The sequence below is a fragment of the Saccopteryx leptura genome, chromosome 7, assembly GCF_036850995.1.
Source record: "Saccopteryx leptura isolate mSacLep1 chromosome 7, mSacLep1_pri_phased_curated, whole genome shotgun sequence".
NCBI classification, from domain to species: domain Eukaryota; kingdom Metazoa; phylum Chordata; class Mammalia; order Chiroptera; family Emballonuridae; genus Saccopteryx; species Saccopteryx leptura.
In genome coordinates this window covers 121,647,728-121,661,741 of record NC_089509.1, presented here as the reverse complement: position 1 = coordinate 121,661,741, position 14,014 = coordinate 121,647,728, and the positions used below count along the sequence as shown (strand labels likewise).

Sequence of the window (14,014 nt, the reverse complement as noted above, 5' to 3'; positions counted from 1 at the left end):
CGTGGCAGGGACTGTGGGCAGTTTTCTGGGGTGATTTTGGGGTTCCGGGGCGCAGGGACTTACCCTGGTGCCGTCAAAAGGGGTTGGGGCGTTGGCAGCCAGGCTGAGGGGGTAACGGCGAGCCTGGCCCGGGCAGAGGGCATTTGGAGGACGGAGGGTGTTATGGAATCAGGAGGGGGCGTGTGTAAACGGAGGCGTGTTTCCAGTCAGAATGGCGCTTATCAACAAAACAACACAGAATAAGTGCTGGCCAGGATGTGGAGAAAAGGGAACCCTGCTGCACTGCTGGTGGGAATGCCGACTGGTGCAACCACTGTGGAAAACAGTATGGAGATTCCTCAAAAAAACTGAAAATCGAACTGCCTTTTGGCCCAGCTATCCCACATTTAGGAATATACCCCAAGGACACCATAGTACGGCTCGAAAAGGAGAAGTGCACCCGCATGTTTGTGGCAGCATTGTTCACAATAGCGAAGATCTGGAAACAGCCCAAGTGTCCGTCAGAGGACGAGTGGATTAAAAAGCTTTGGTACATATATACTATGGAATACTACTCAGCCGCAAGAAATGATGATATCGGATCATTTACAATAACATGGAAGGACCTAGACAACATTATACGGAGTGAAATAAGTAAATCAGAAAAAAAACTAAGATGAATCCATACATAGAAGGGACATAAAAATGAGACTCCGAGACATGAACAATAATGTGATGGCACCAGGGGCGGGGGGGGGGGGGGGGGGGGGGACGGGGTGAAGAAGGACACAGGGGTTAGGGGAGGGGAGTGGCACAAATAAAAACAGATAGAAGGTGACAGAAGACAATTTAACTTTGGGGGAGGGGTATACAGCACAATCAAATGTCAAAATAATCTAGAGATATTTTCTCTCATCATATATACCCTGATTTCTCAATGTCACTGCATTAAATTTAATAAAAAATAAAAAAAATAAAAAAAAAATAAAAAAAAAAGAAACGGAGGGGTGTTTACAAGCCGACAGGACGGCAGTGGGGGACCTGGCCGGGACTGTACGCGCTGGCCTGTGGCAATTGTGGGGTTCGGGGGTCCGGGGACTTACCCTGGTGCCGTCAAACGGGGCTGGGGCGTTGGCAGCCAGGCTGAGGGGGTAACAGCGGGCCAAGGCCCGGGAAGAGGGCATTTAGAGGACGGTGGGTGTTATGGAATCAGGAGGGGGCGTCTGGAAACGGAGGGGTGTTTACAAGCCGACAGGACGGCTGTGGGGTCTGCCCGGGACTGTGGGCACTGGCCAGGGGCGATTGTGGGGTTCGGGGGTCCGGGGACTTACCCTGGTGCCGTCAAACGGGTTGGGGTTGGCAGCCAGGCTGAGGGTGTAACAGCGGGCCAGGTCCGGCAGAGGGCATGGAGGACGAGGGTTTTATGGAATCAGGAGGGGGCGTCTGGAAAGGGAGGGGTGTTTACAAGCCGACAGGACGTCTGTGGGGACCTGGCCGGGTCTGTGGGCGCTGGCCTGGGGCGATTTTGGGGTTCAGGGGCCGGGGACTTACCCTGGTGCCGTCAAACGGGGCTGGGGCGTTGGCAGCCAGGCTGACGGGGTAACGGCGGGCCAGGGCCGGACATAGGGCATTTGAGGACGGAGGGTGTTATGGAATCAGGAGGGGGCGTGTGGAAACGAGGGTGTTTACAAGCCGACAGGACGGCTGTGGGGGACGTGGCAGGGACTGTGGGCAGCTGGGTGATTTGGGGTTCGGGGCGCGGGGACTTACCCTGGTGCCGTCAAAAGGGGTTGGGCGTTGGCAGCCAGGCTGAGGGGTAACGGCGGCCAGGCCCGGGCAGAGGGCATTTGGAGGACGGAGGGTGTTATGGAATCAGGAGGGGGCGTGTGGAAACGAAAGGGTGTTTACAAGCCGACAGGACGGCTGTGGGGGACCTGGCAGGGATTCTGGGCAGTGTTTGGGGCGATTTTGGGGTTCAGGGCGCCAGGGACTTACCCTGGTGCCGTCAAACGGGGTTGGGGCGTTGGCAGCCAGGCTGAGGGGGTAACGGCGGGCCAAGTCCGGGCAGAGGGCATTTGGAGGACGGAGGGTGTTATGGAATCAGGAGGGGGCGTCTGGAAACGGAGGGGTGTTTACAAGCCGACAGGACGGCTGTGGGGGACCTGGCCGGGACTGTAGGCGCTGGCCTGGGGCGATTGTGGGTGTCAGGGGACTTACCCAGGTGCCGTCATACGGGGTTGGTGCGTTGGCAGCCAGGCTGAGGGGGTAACGGCGGGCCAGGCCCGGGCATAGGGCATTTGGAGGACGGAGGGTGTTATGGAATTGAGAGGGGGCGTGTGGAAACGAAGGGGTGTTTACAAGCCGACAGGACAGGGCAGTTGGGGACCTAGGCCGGGACTGTGGGGCGCTAGACTGAGAGATTTAGGGGTTCAGGGGCCGGGGACTTACCCTGGTGCCGTCTAACGGGCTTGGGGCGTTGGCAGCCAGGCTGACGGGGTAACGGAGGGCCAGGCTCCGAGCAGAGGGATGTGGGAGGACGGAGGTTGTTATGGTATCAGGGAGGCGCGTCTGGAAACGGAGGGTGTTTACAAGCCGACAGGACGCCCTGTGGTTTACCCTGGCCGGGCTGTGGGGGTTGGCCTGGGGCGATTGTTAGATTCGGGGTGCCGGGGACTTACCCAGGTGCCGTCAAAACGGGGATGGGGCGTTGGCAGCCAGGCTGAGGGGGTAAACAGCAGGCAAAGACCGGGCAGAGTGGGCATTTGGAGGACGGAGGGTGTTATGGAATCAGGAGGGGGCGTGTGGAAACAGAGGGGTGTTTACAAGCCGACAGGACGGCTGTGGGGACCTGGCCGGGACTGTGGGCGCTGGCCTGGGGCGATTGTGGGGTTCGGGGGGCTGGGGACTTACCCTGGTGCCGTCAAACGGGGGTGGGGCGTTGGCAGCCAGGCTGAGGGGGTAACGGCGGGCCAGGCCCGGGCATAGGGCATTTGGAGGACGGGAGCGTGTTATGGAATCAGGAGGGAGCGTGTGGAAACGGAGGGTGTTTACAAGCCGACAAGACGGCTGTGGGGACCTGGCAGGGACTTTGGGCAGTGTTTGGGGCGATTTTGGGGTTCGGGGCGCCAGGGACTTACCCTGGTGCCGTCAAACGGGGTTGGGGCGTTGGCAGCCAGGCTGAGGGGGTAACAGCGGGCCAGGTCCGGGCAGAGGGCATGTGGAGGACGGAGGGTGTTATGGAATCAGGAGGGGGCGTCTGAAAACGGAGGGGTGTTTACAAGCAGACAGGACGCCTGTGGTTTACCTGGCAGGGACTGTGGGGGTTGGCCTGGGGCGATTGTTAGATTCGGGGTGCCGGGGACTTACCCTGGTGCCGTCAAACGGGGATGGGGCGTTGGCAGCCAGGCTGAGGGGGTAACGGCGGGCCAGGCACGGGCAAAGGGCATTTGGAGGACGGAGGGTGTTATGGAATCAGGAAGGGGGCGTGTGGAAACGGAGGGGTGTTTACAAGCCGACAGGACGGCTGTGGGGACCTGGCCGGACTGTGGGCGCTGGCCTGGGGCGATTTTGGGGTTCAGGGGGCCGGGGACTTACCCTGGTGCCGTCAAACGGGGCTGGGGGCGTTGGCAGCCAGGCTGAGGGGGTAACGGCGGGCCAGGCCCGGGCAGAGGGCATTTGGAGGACGGAGGGTGTTATGGAATCAGGAGGGGGCGTCTGGAAACGGAGGGGTGTTTACAAGCCGACAGGACGGCTGTGGGGGACCTGGCAGGGACTGTGGGCAGTGTCCTGGGGCGACTTTGGGGGTTCACGGGGCCAGGGACTTACCCTGGTGCCGTCAAACGGGGTTGGGGCTTTGGCAGCCAGGCTGAGGGGTAACGGCGAGCCAGGCCCGGGCATAGGGCATTTGGAGGACGGAGGGTGTTATGGAATCAGGAGGCGCGTCTGGAAAGGGAGGGGTGTTTACAAGCCGACAGGACGGCTGTGGGGGACCTGGCCGGAACTGTGGGCGCTATCCTGGGGCCATTTTTGGGTTCTGGGGGCCGGGGACTTACCCTGGTGCCGTCAAACGGGGCTGGGGCGTTGGCAGCAGGCGGAGGGGGTAACGGCGGGCCAGGGCCGGGCATAGGGCATTTGGAGGACGGAGGGTGTTATGGAATCAGGAGGGAGCGTGAGGAAACGGAGGGGTGTTTACAAACCGACAGGACGGCTGTGGGGGACCTGGCAGGGACTGTGGGCGCTAGCCTTGGGCCATTTTGGGGTTCAGGGGGCTGGGGACTTATCCTGGTGCCGTCAAACGGGGTTGGGGCATTGGCAGCCAGGCTGAGGGGGTAACGGCGGGCCAAGCCCGGGCAGAGGGCATTTGGAGAACGGAGGGTGTTATGGAATCAGGAGGGGGCGCCTTGAAACGGAGAGGTGTTTACAAGCCGACAGGACACCTGTGGAGGACCGGGCCAGGACTGTGGGCGCTGGCCTTCGGCGATTGTGGTTTTCGTGGGGCCGGGGACTTACCCTGGTGCCGTCAAACGGGGCTGGGGCGTTGGCAGCCAGGCTGAGGGGGTATCGGCGGACCAGGCCCGGGCAGAGGGCATTTGGAGGACGGAGGGTGTTATGGAATCAGGAGGGGGCGCCTGGAAACGTTTACAAGCCGACAGGACGGCTGGGGGGGGACCTGGACGGGACTGTGTGCGCTGCCCTGGGGTGATTGTGGGGTTCGCGGGGCCGGGGACTTACCCTGGTGCCGTCAAAATGGGTGGGGAGTTGGCAGCCAGGCTGAGGGGGTAACAGCGGGCCAAGCCCGGGCAGAGGGCATTTGGAGGACGGAGGGTGTTATGGAATCAGGAGGGGGCGCCTTGAAACGGAGAGGTGTTTACAAGCCGACAGGACACCTGTGGAGGACCGGGCCAGGACTGTGGGCGCTGGCCTTCGGCGATTGTGGGGTTCGTGGGGCCTGGGATTTACCCTGGTGCCGTCCAACGGGGCTGGGGCGTTGGCAACCAGGCTGAGGGGGTAACGGCGGGCTAGGTCCGGGCAGAGGGCATTTGGAGGACGGAGGGTGTTATGGAATCAGGAGGGGGCGTCTGGAAACGGAGGGGTTTTTACAAGCCGACAGGACGGCCGTGGGGGACCTGGCCAGGACTGTGGGCGCTGGCCTGTGGCGATTGTGGGATTCGGAGGGCCGGGGACTTACCCTGGTGCCGTCAAACGGGATGGGGCGTTGGCAGCCAGGCTGAGGGGGTAACAGCGGGCCAGGTCCGGGCAAGAGGGCATGTGAGGACGGAGGGTGTTATGGAATCAGGAGGGGGCGTGTGGAAACGGAGGGGTGTTTACAAGCCGACAGGACGCTGTGGGTTACCTGGCCGGGACTGTGGGGCGCTTGGCCTGAGGCGATTGTGAGATTCGGGGTGCCGGGGACTTACCCTGGTGCCGTCAAACGGGGCTGGGGCGTTGGCAGCCAGGCTGAGGGGGTAACGGCGGGCCAGGCCCGGGCAGAGGGCATTTGGAGGACGGAGGGTGTTATGGAATCAGGAGGGGGCGTCTGGAAACGGAGGGGTGTTTACAAGCCGACAAGATGGCTGTGGGGGACCTGGCAGGGACTTTGGGCAGTGTTTGGGGCGATTTTGGGGTTCGGGGCGCCAGGGACTTACCCTGGTGCCGTCAAACGGGATGGGGAGTTGGCAGCCAGGCTGAGGGGGTAACAGCGGGCCAGCTCCGGGCAGAGGGCATGTGGAGGACGGAGGGTGTTATGGAATCAGGAGGGGGCGTCTGGAAACGGAGGGGTGTTTACAAGCCGACAGGACGCCTGTGGTTTACCTGGCCGGGACTGTGGGGGTTGGCCTGGGGCGATTGTTAGATTCGGGGTGCCGGGGACTTACCCTGGTGCCGTCAAACGGGGATGGGGCGTTGGCAGCCAGGCTGAGGGGGTAACGGCGGGCCAGGGCCGGGCATAGGGCATTTGGAGGACGGAGGGTGTTATGGAATCAGGAGGGAGCGTGAGGAAACGGAGGGGTGTTTACAAGCCGACAGGACGGCTGTGGGGGACCTGGCAGGGACTGTGGGTGCTAGCCTGGGGCCATTTTGGGGTTCAGGGGGCCGGGGACTTATCCTGGTGCCGTCATACGGAGTTGGGGCGTTGGCAGCCAGGCTGAGGGGTAACGGCGGGCCAAGCCCGGGCAGAGGGCATTTGGAGGACGGAGGGTGTTATGGAATCAGGAGGGGGCGTCTGGAAATGAAGGGGTGTTTACAAGCCGACAGGACGGCTGTGGGGGACCTGTCAGGGACTGTGGGCAGTGTCCTGGGGCGACTTTGGGGTTCACGGGGCCAGGGACTTACCCTGGTGCCGTCAAACGGGGTTGGGGCGTTGGCAGCCAGGCTGAGGGGTAACAGCGAGCCAGTCCCGGGCATAGGGCATTTGGAGGACGGAGGGTGTTATGGAATTGAGAGGGGGAGTCTGGAAACGAAGGGGTGTTTACAAGCCGACAGGACGGCTGTGGGGACCTGGTAGGGACTGTGGGCAGTGTCCTGGGGCGATTTTGGGGTTCACGGGGCAGGGGACTTACCCTGGTGCCGTCAAACGGGGTTGGGGCGTTGGCAGCCAGGCTGAGGGGGTAACAGCGGGCCAGGTCCGGGCAGAGGGCATGTGGAGGACGGAGGGTGTTATGGAATCAGGAGGGGGCGTCTGGAAACGGAGGGGTGTTTACAAGCCGACAGGACGGCTGTGGGGTCTGGCCGGGACTGTGGGCACTGGCCAGGGGCGATTGTGGGGTTCGGGGGTCCGGGGACTTACCCTGGTGCCGTCAAACGGGGTTGGGGCGTTGGCAGCCAGGCTGAGGGGGTAACAGCGGGCCAGGCCCAGGCAGAGGGCATGCAGAGGACAGAGGGTGTTATGGAATCAGGAGGCGCGTCTGGAAAGGGAGGGGTTTTTACAAGCCGACATGACGGCTGTGGGGGACCTGGCCAGGACTGTGGGCGCTGGCCTTGGGCGATTGTGGGTTTCGTGGGGCCGGGGACTTACCCTGGTGCCGTCAAACGGGGCTGGGGCGTTGGCAGCCAGGCTGAGGGGGTAACGGCGGGCCAGGGCCGGACATAGGGCATTTAGAGTACGGAGGGTATTATGGAATCAGGAGGGGGCGTGTGGAAACGAAAGGGTGTTTACAAGCCGACAGGACGGCTGTGGGGGACGTGACAGGGACTGTGGGCAGTTTTCTGGGGTGATTTTGGGGTTCCGGGGCGCAGGGACTTACCCTGGTGCCGTCAAAAGGGGTTGGGGCGTTGGCAGCCAGGCTGAGGGGGTAACGGCGAGCCTGACCCGGGCAGAGGGCATTTGGAGAACGGAGGGTGTTATGGAATCAGGAGGGGGCGTGTGGAAACGGAGGAGTGTTTCCAGTCAGAGTGGCGCTTATCAACAAAACAACACAGAATAAGTGCTGGCCAGGATGTGGAGAAAAGGGAACCCTGCTGCACTGCTGGTGGGAATGCCGACTGGTGCAACCACTGTGGAAAACAGTATGGAGATTCCTCAAAAAACTGAAAATCGAACTGCCTTTTGGCCCAGCTATCCCACATTTAGGAATATACCCCAAGGACACCATAGTACGGCTCGAAAAGGAGAAGTGCACCCGCATGTTTGTGGCAGGATTATTCACAATAGCGAAGATCTGGAAACAGCCCAAGTGTCCGTCAGAGGACGAGTGGATTAAAAAGCTTTGGTACATATATACTATGGAATACTACTCAGCCACAAGAAATGATGACATCGGATCATTTACAATAACATGGAAGGACCTAGACAACATTATACGGAGTGAAATAAGTAAATCAGAAAAAAAACTAAGATGAATCCATACATAGAAGGGACATAAAAATGAGACTCCGAGACATGAACAATAATGTGATGGCAACAGGGACGGGGGGAGGGGGGAAGGGGGGACGGGGTGAAGAAGGACACAGCGGTTAGGGGAGGGGAGTGGCACAAATAAAAACAGATAGAAGGTGACAGAAGGCAATTTAACTTTGGGGAGGAGTATACAGCACAATCAAATGTCAAAATAATCTAGAGATATTTTCTCTCATCATATATACCCTGATTTCTCAATGTCACTGCATTAAATTTAATAAAAAATAAAATAAATAAATAAAAAAATAGAAAAAATAAAAAAAAAAGAAACGGAGGGGTGTTTACAAGCCGACAGGACGGCTGTGGGGGACCTGGCAGGGATTCTGGGCAGTGTTTGGGGCGATTTTGGGGTTCAGGGCGCCAGGGACTTACCCTGGTGCCGTCAAACGGGGTTGGGGCGTTGGCAGCCAGGCTGAGGGGGTAACGGCGGGCCAGGCCCGGGCAGAGGGCATGTGGAGGACGGAGGGTGTTATGGAATCAGGAGGGGCGTCTGGAAAGGGAGGGGTGTTTACAAGCCGACATGACGGCTGTGGGGGACCTGGACGGAAATGTGGGCGCTAGCCTGGGGCCATTTTGGGGTTCAGGGGGTGGGGACTTATCCTGGTGCCGTCAAACGGGGTTGGGGCGTTGGCAGCCAGGCTGAGGGGGTAACGGCGGGCCAAGTCCGGGCAGAGGGCATTTGGAGGACGGAGGGTGTTATGGAATCAGGAGGGGGCGTCTGGAAACGGAGGGGTGTTTACAAGCCGACAGGACGGCTGTGGAGGACCGGGCCAGGACTGTGGGCGCTGGCCTTGGGCGATTGTGGGGTTCGTGGGGCCGGGGACTTATCCTGGTGCCGTCAAACGGGGCTGGGGCGTTGGCAGCCAGGATGAGGGGGTAACGGCGGGCCAGGAACGGACAAAGGGCATTTGGAGGACGGAGGGTGTTATGGAATCAGGAGGGGGCATGTGTAAACGGAGGCGTGTTTCCAGTCAGAATGGCGCTTATCAACAAAACAACACAGAATAAGTGCTGGCCAGGGTGTGGAGAAAAGGGAAATCTGCTGCACTGCTGGTGGGAATGCCGACTGGTGCTACCACTGTGGAAAACAGTATGGAGATTCCTCCAAAAACTGAAAATCGAACTGCCTTTTGGCCCAGCTATCCCACTTTTAGGAATATACCCCAAGGACACCATAGTACGGCTCGAAAAGGAGAAGTGCACCCGCATGTTTGTGGCAGCATTGTTCACAATAGCGAAGATCTGGAAACAGCCCAAGTGTCCGTCAGAGGACGAGTGGATTAAAAAGCTTTGGTACATATATACTATGGAATACTACTCAGCCACAAGAAATGATGACATCAGATCATTTACAATAACATGGATGTACCTAGACAACATTACACGGAGTGAAATAAGTAAATCAGAAAAAAAACTAAGATGAATCCATACATAGAAGGGACATAAAAATGAGACTCCGAGACATAAACAATAATGTGATGGCAACAGGGGCGGGGGGAGGGGAGGGGGGGAGGGGGGGACGGGGTGAAGAAGGACACAGCGGTTAGGGGAGGGGAGTGGCACAAATAAAAACAGATAGAAGGTGACAGAAGACAATTTAAATTTGGGGGAGGGGTATACAGCACAATCAAATGTCAAAATAATCTAGAGATATTTTCTCTCATCATATATACCCTGATTTCTCAATGTCACTGCATTAAATTTAATAAAAAAATAAAATAAATAAATAAAAAAAGAAAAAAAAAGAAACGGAGGGGTGTTTACAAGCCTACAGGACGGCTGTGGGGGACCTGGCCGGGACTGTAGGCGCTGGCCGGGGGCGATTGTGGGTGTCCGGGGACTTACCCTGGTGCCGTCATACGGGGTTGGTGCGTTGGCAGCCAGGCTGAGGGGGTAACGGCGGGCCAGGCCCGGGCATAGGGCATTTGGAGGACGGAGGGTGTTATGGAATTGAGAGGGGGCGTCTGGAAACGAAGAGGTGTTTACAAGCCGACATGACGGCTGTGGGGGACCTGGCCGGGACTGTGGGCGCTAGCCTGAGGCGATTTTGGGGTTCAGGGGCCGGGGACTTACCCTGGTGCCGTCAAACGGGCTTGGGGCGTTGGCAGCCAGGCTGAGGGGGTAACGGCGGGCCAGGCCCGGGCAGAGGGCATTTGGAGGACGGAGGGTGTTATGGAATCAGGAGGGGGCGTCTGGAAACGGAGGGGTGTTTACAAGCCGACAGGACGGCTGTGGGGACCTGGCCGGGACTGTGGGCGCTAGCCTGGGGCCATTTTGGGGTTCAGGGGGCCGGGGACTTATCCTGGTGCCGTCAAACGGGGTTGGGGCGTTGGCAGCCAGGCTGAGGGGTAACGGCGGGCCAAGCCCGGGCAGAGGGCATTTGGAGGACGGAGGGTGTTATGGAATCAAGAGGGGGCGTCTGGAAATGAAGGGGTGTTTACAAGCCGACAGGACGGCTGTGGGGACCTGGTAGGGACTGTGGGCAGTGTCCTGGGGCGACTTTGGGGTTCACGGGGCCGGGGACTTACCCTGGTGCCGTCAAACGGGGTTGGGGCGTTGGCAGCCAGGCTGAGGGGGTAACAGCGGGCCAGGTCCGGGCAGAGGGCATGTGGAGGACGGAGGGTGTTATGGAATCAGGAGGGGGCGTCTGGAAACGAAGGGGTGTTTACAAGCCGACAGGACGGCTGTGGGGTCTGGCCGGGACTGTGGGCACTGGCCAGGGGCGATTGTGGGGTTTGGGGGTCCGGGGACTTACCCTGGTGCCGTCAAACGGGGTTGGGGCGTTGGCAGCCAGGCTGAGGGGGTAACAGCGGGCCAGGCCCAGGCAGAGGGCATGTGGAGGACAGAGGGTGTTATGGAATCAGGAGGCGCGTCTGGAAAGGGAGGGGTGTTTACAAGCCGACATGACGGCTGTGGGGGACTTGGCCAGGACCGTGGGCGCTAGCCTGAGGCGATTTTGGGGTTCAGGGGCCGGGGACTTACCCTAGTGCCGTCAAACGGGGCTGGGGCGTTGGCAGCCAGGCTGAGGGGGTAACGGCGGGCCAGGGCCGGACATAGGGCATTTAGAGGACGGAGGGTGTTATGGAATCAGGAGGGGGCGTGTGGAAACGAAAGGGTGTTTACAAGCCGACAGGACGGCTGTGGGGGACGTGGCAGGGACTGTGGGCAGTTTTCTGGGGTGATTTTGGGGTTCCGGGGCGCAGGGACTTACCCTGGTGCCGTCAAAAGGGGTTGGGGCGTTGGCAGCCAGGCTGAGGGGGTAACGGCGAGCCTGGCCCGGGCAGAGGGCATTTGGAGGACGGAGGGTGTTATGGAATCAGGAGGGGGCCTGTGGAAACGGAGGCATGTTTCTAGTCAGAATGGCGCTTATCAACAAAACAACACAGAATAAGTGCTGGCCAGGATGTGGAGAAAAGGGAACCCTGCTGCACTGCTGGTGGGAATGCCGACTGGTGCAACCACTGTGGAAAACAGTATGGAGATTCCTCAAAAAACTGAAAATCGAACTGCCTTTTGGCCCAGCTATCCCACATTTAGGAATATACCCCAAGGACACCATAGTACGGCTCGAAAAGGAGAAGTGCAACCGCATGTTTGTGGCAGCATTGTTCACAATAGCGAAGATCTGGAAACAGCCCAAGTGTCCGTCAGAGGACGAGTGGATTAAAAAGCTTTGGTACATATATACTATGGAATACTACTCAGCCACAAGAAATGATGATATCGGATCATTTACAATAACATGGAAGGACCTAGACAACATTATACGGAGTGAAATAAGTAAATCAGAAAAAAAACTAAGATGAATCCATACATAGAAGGGACATAAAAATGAGACTCCGAGACATAAACAATAATGTGATGGCAACAGGGGTGGGGGGAGGGGAGGGGGGGAGGGGGGACGGGGTGAAGAAGGACACAGGGGTTAGGGGAGGGGAGTGGCACAAATAAAAACAGATAGAAGGTGACAGAAGACAATTTAACTTTGGGGGAGGGGTATACAGCACAATCAAATGTCAAAATAATCTAGAGATATTTTCTCTCATCATATATACCCTGATTTCTCAATGTCACTGCATTAAATTTAATAAAAAATAAAATAAATAAATAAATAAATAAAAAAATAAAAAAAAAGAAACGGAGGGGTGTTTACAAGCCGACAGGACGGCTGTGGGGGACCTGGCCGGGATTGTACGCGCTGGCCTGTGGCAATTGTGGGGTTCGGGGGTCCGGGGATTTACCCTGGTGCCGTCAAACGGGGCTGGGGCGTTGGCAGCCAGGCTGAGGGGGTAACAGCGGGCCAAGCCCGGGAAGAGGGCATTTGGAGGACGGAGGGTGTTATGGAATCAGGAGGGGGCGTCTGGAAATGGAGGGGTGTTTACAAGCCGACAGGACGGCTGTGGGGTCTGGCCGGGACTGTGGGCACTGGCCAGGGGCGATTGTGGGGTTCGGGGGTCCGGGGACTTACCCTGGTGCCGTCAAACGGGGTTGGGGCGTTGGCAGCCAGGCTGAGGGGGTAACAGCGGGCCAGGCCCAGGCAGAGGGCATGCGGAGGACAGAGGGTGTTATGGAATCAGGAGGCGCGTCTGGAAAGGGAGGGGTGTTTACAAGTAGACAGGACGGCTGTGGGGGACTTGGCCAGGACTGTGGGCGCTAGCCTGAGGCGATTTTGGGGTTCAGGGGCCGGGGACTTACCCTGGTGCCGTCAAACGGGGCTGGGGCGTTGGCAGCCAGGCTGAGGGGGTAACGGCGGGCCAGGGCCGGACATAGGGCATTTAGAGGACGGAGGGTGTTATGGAATCAGGAGTGGGCGTGTGGAAACGAAAGGGTGTTTACAAGCCGACAGGACGGCTGTGGGGGACGTGGCAGGGACTGTGGGCAGTTTTCTGGGGTGATTTTGGGGTTCCGGGGCGCAGGGACTTACCCTGGTGCCGTCAAAAGGGGTTGGGGCGTTGGCAGCCAGGCTGAGGGGGGTAACGGCGAGCCTGGCCCGGGCAGAGGGCATTTGGAGGACGGAGGGTGTTATGGAATCAGGAGGGGGCGTGTGGAAACGGAGGGGTGTTTACAAGCCGACAGGACGGCTGTGGGGGACCTGGCAGGGATTCTGGGCAGTGTTTGGGGCGATTTTGGGGTTCAGGGCGCCAGGGACTTACCCTGGTGCCGTCAAACGGGGTTGGGGCGTTGGCAGCCAGGCTGACGGGGTAACGGCGGGCCAAGTCCGGGCAGAGGGCATTTGGAGGACGGAGGGTGTTATGGAATCAGGAGGGGGCGTCTGGAAACGGAGGGGTGTTTACAAGCCTACAGGACGGCTGTGGGGGACCTGGCCGGGACTGTAGGCGCTGGCCTGGGGCGATTGTGGGTGTCCGGGGACTTACCCAGCTGCCGTCATACGGGGTTGGTGCGTTGGCAGCCAGGCTGAGGGGGTAACGGCGGGCCAGGCCCGGGCATAGGGCATTTGGAGGACGGAGGGTGTTATGGAATTGAGAGGGGGCGTGTGGAAACGAAGGGGTGTTTACAAGCCGACATGACAGCTGTGGGGGACCTGGCCGGGACTGTGGGCGCTAGACTGAGGAGATTTTGGGGTTCAGGGGCCGGGGACTTACCCTGGTGCCGTCAAACGGGCTTGGGGCGTTGGCAGCCAGGCTGACGGGGTAACGGCAGGCCAGGCCCGGACAGAGGGAATTTGGAGGACGAAGGGTGTTATGGTATCGGGAGGCGCGTCTGGAAACGGAGGGTGTTTACAAGCCGACAGGACGCCTGTGGTTTACCTGGCCGGGACTGTGGGGGTTGGCCTGGGGCGATTGTTAGATTCGGGGTGCCGGGGACTTACCCTGGTGCCGTCAAACGGGGATGGGGCGTTGGCAGCCAGGCTGAGGGGGTAACAGCAGGCAAAGACCGGGCAGAGGGCATTTGGAGGACGGAGGGTGTTATGGAATCAGGAGGGGGCGTGTGGAAACGGAGGGGTGTTTACAAGCCGACAGGACGGCTGTGGGGACCTGGCCGGGACTTTGGGCGCTGGCCTGGGGCGATTGTGGGGTTCGGGGGTCCGGAGACTTACCCTGGTGCCGTCAAACGGGGCTGGGGCGTTGGCAGCCAGGCTGAGGGGGTAACGGCGGGCCAGGCCCGGGCATACGGCATTTG

The 14,014-nt window shown here is 59.4% G+C and overlaps 1 protein-coding gene across 1 annotated transcript; it reads right to left on the bottom strand.

The window, feature by feature from the left end:
* Window positions 1-2,206: 2,206 nt before the first annotated feature.
* On the bottom strand, window positions 2,207-13,262 carry LOC136379064 (nascent polypeptide-associated complex subunit alpha, muscle-specific form-like). The gene is made up of 23 exons (XM_066346533.1): window positions 13,249-13,262; window positions 12,569-12,608; window positions 11,085-11,144; window positions 10,777-10,856; window positions 10,629-10,668; window positions 10,402-10,520; window positions 9,719-9,758; window positions 7,221-7,280; window positions 6,992-7,011; window positions 6,764-6,803; window positions 6,537-6,655; window positions 5,853-5,892; window positions 5,625-5,686; window positions 5,397-5,436; window positions 5,168-5,206; window positions 4,711-4,749; window positions 4,489-4,607; window positions 3,805-3,844; window positions 3,574-3,614; window positions 3,284-3,385; window positions 3,117-3,156; window positions 2,428-2,547; window positions 2,207-2,236 (listed from the first exon to the last, which is right to left on the bottom strand). Exons 1-23 carry the CDS (start codon window positions 13,260-13,262, stop codon window positions 2,207-2,209), a joined length of 1,344 nt encoding a protein of 447 aa, XP_066202630.1.
* Between the last annotated feature and the right edge of the window lie 752 nt (window positions 13,263-14,014).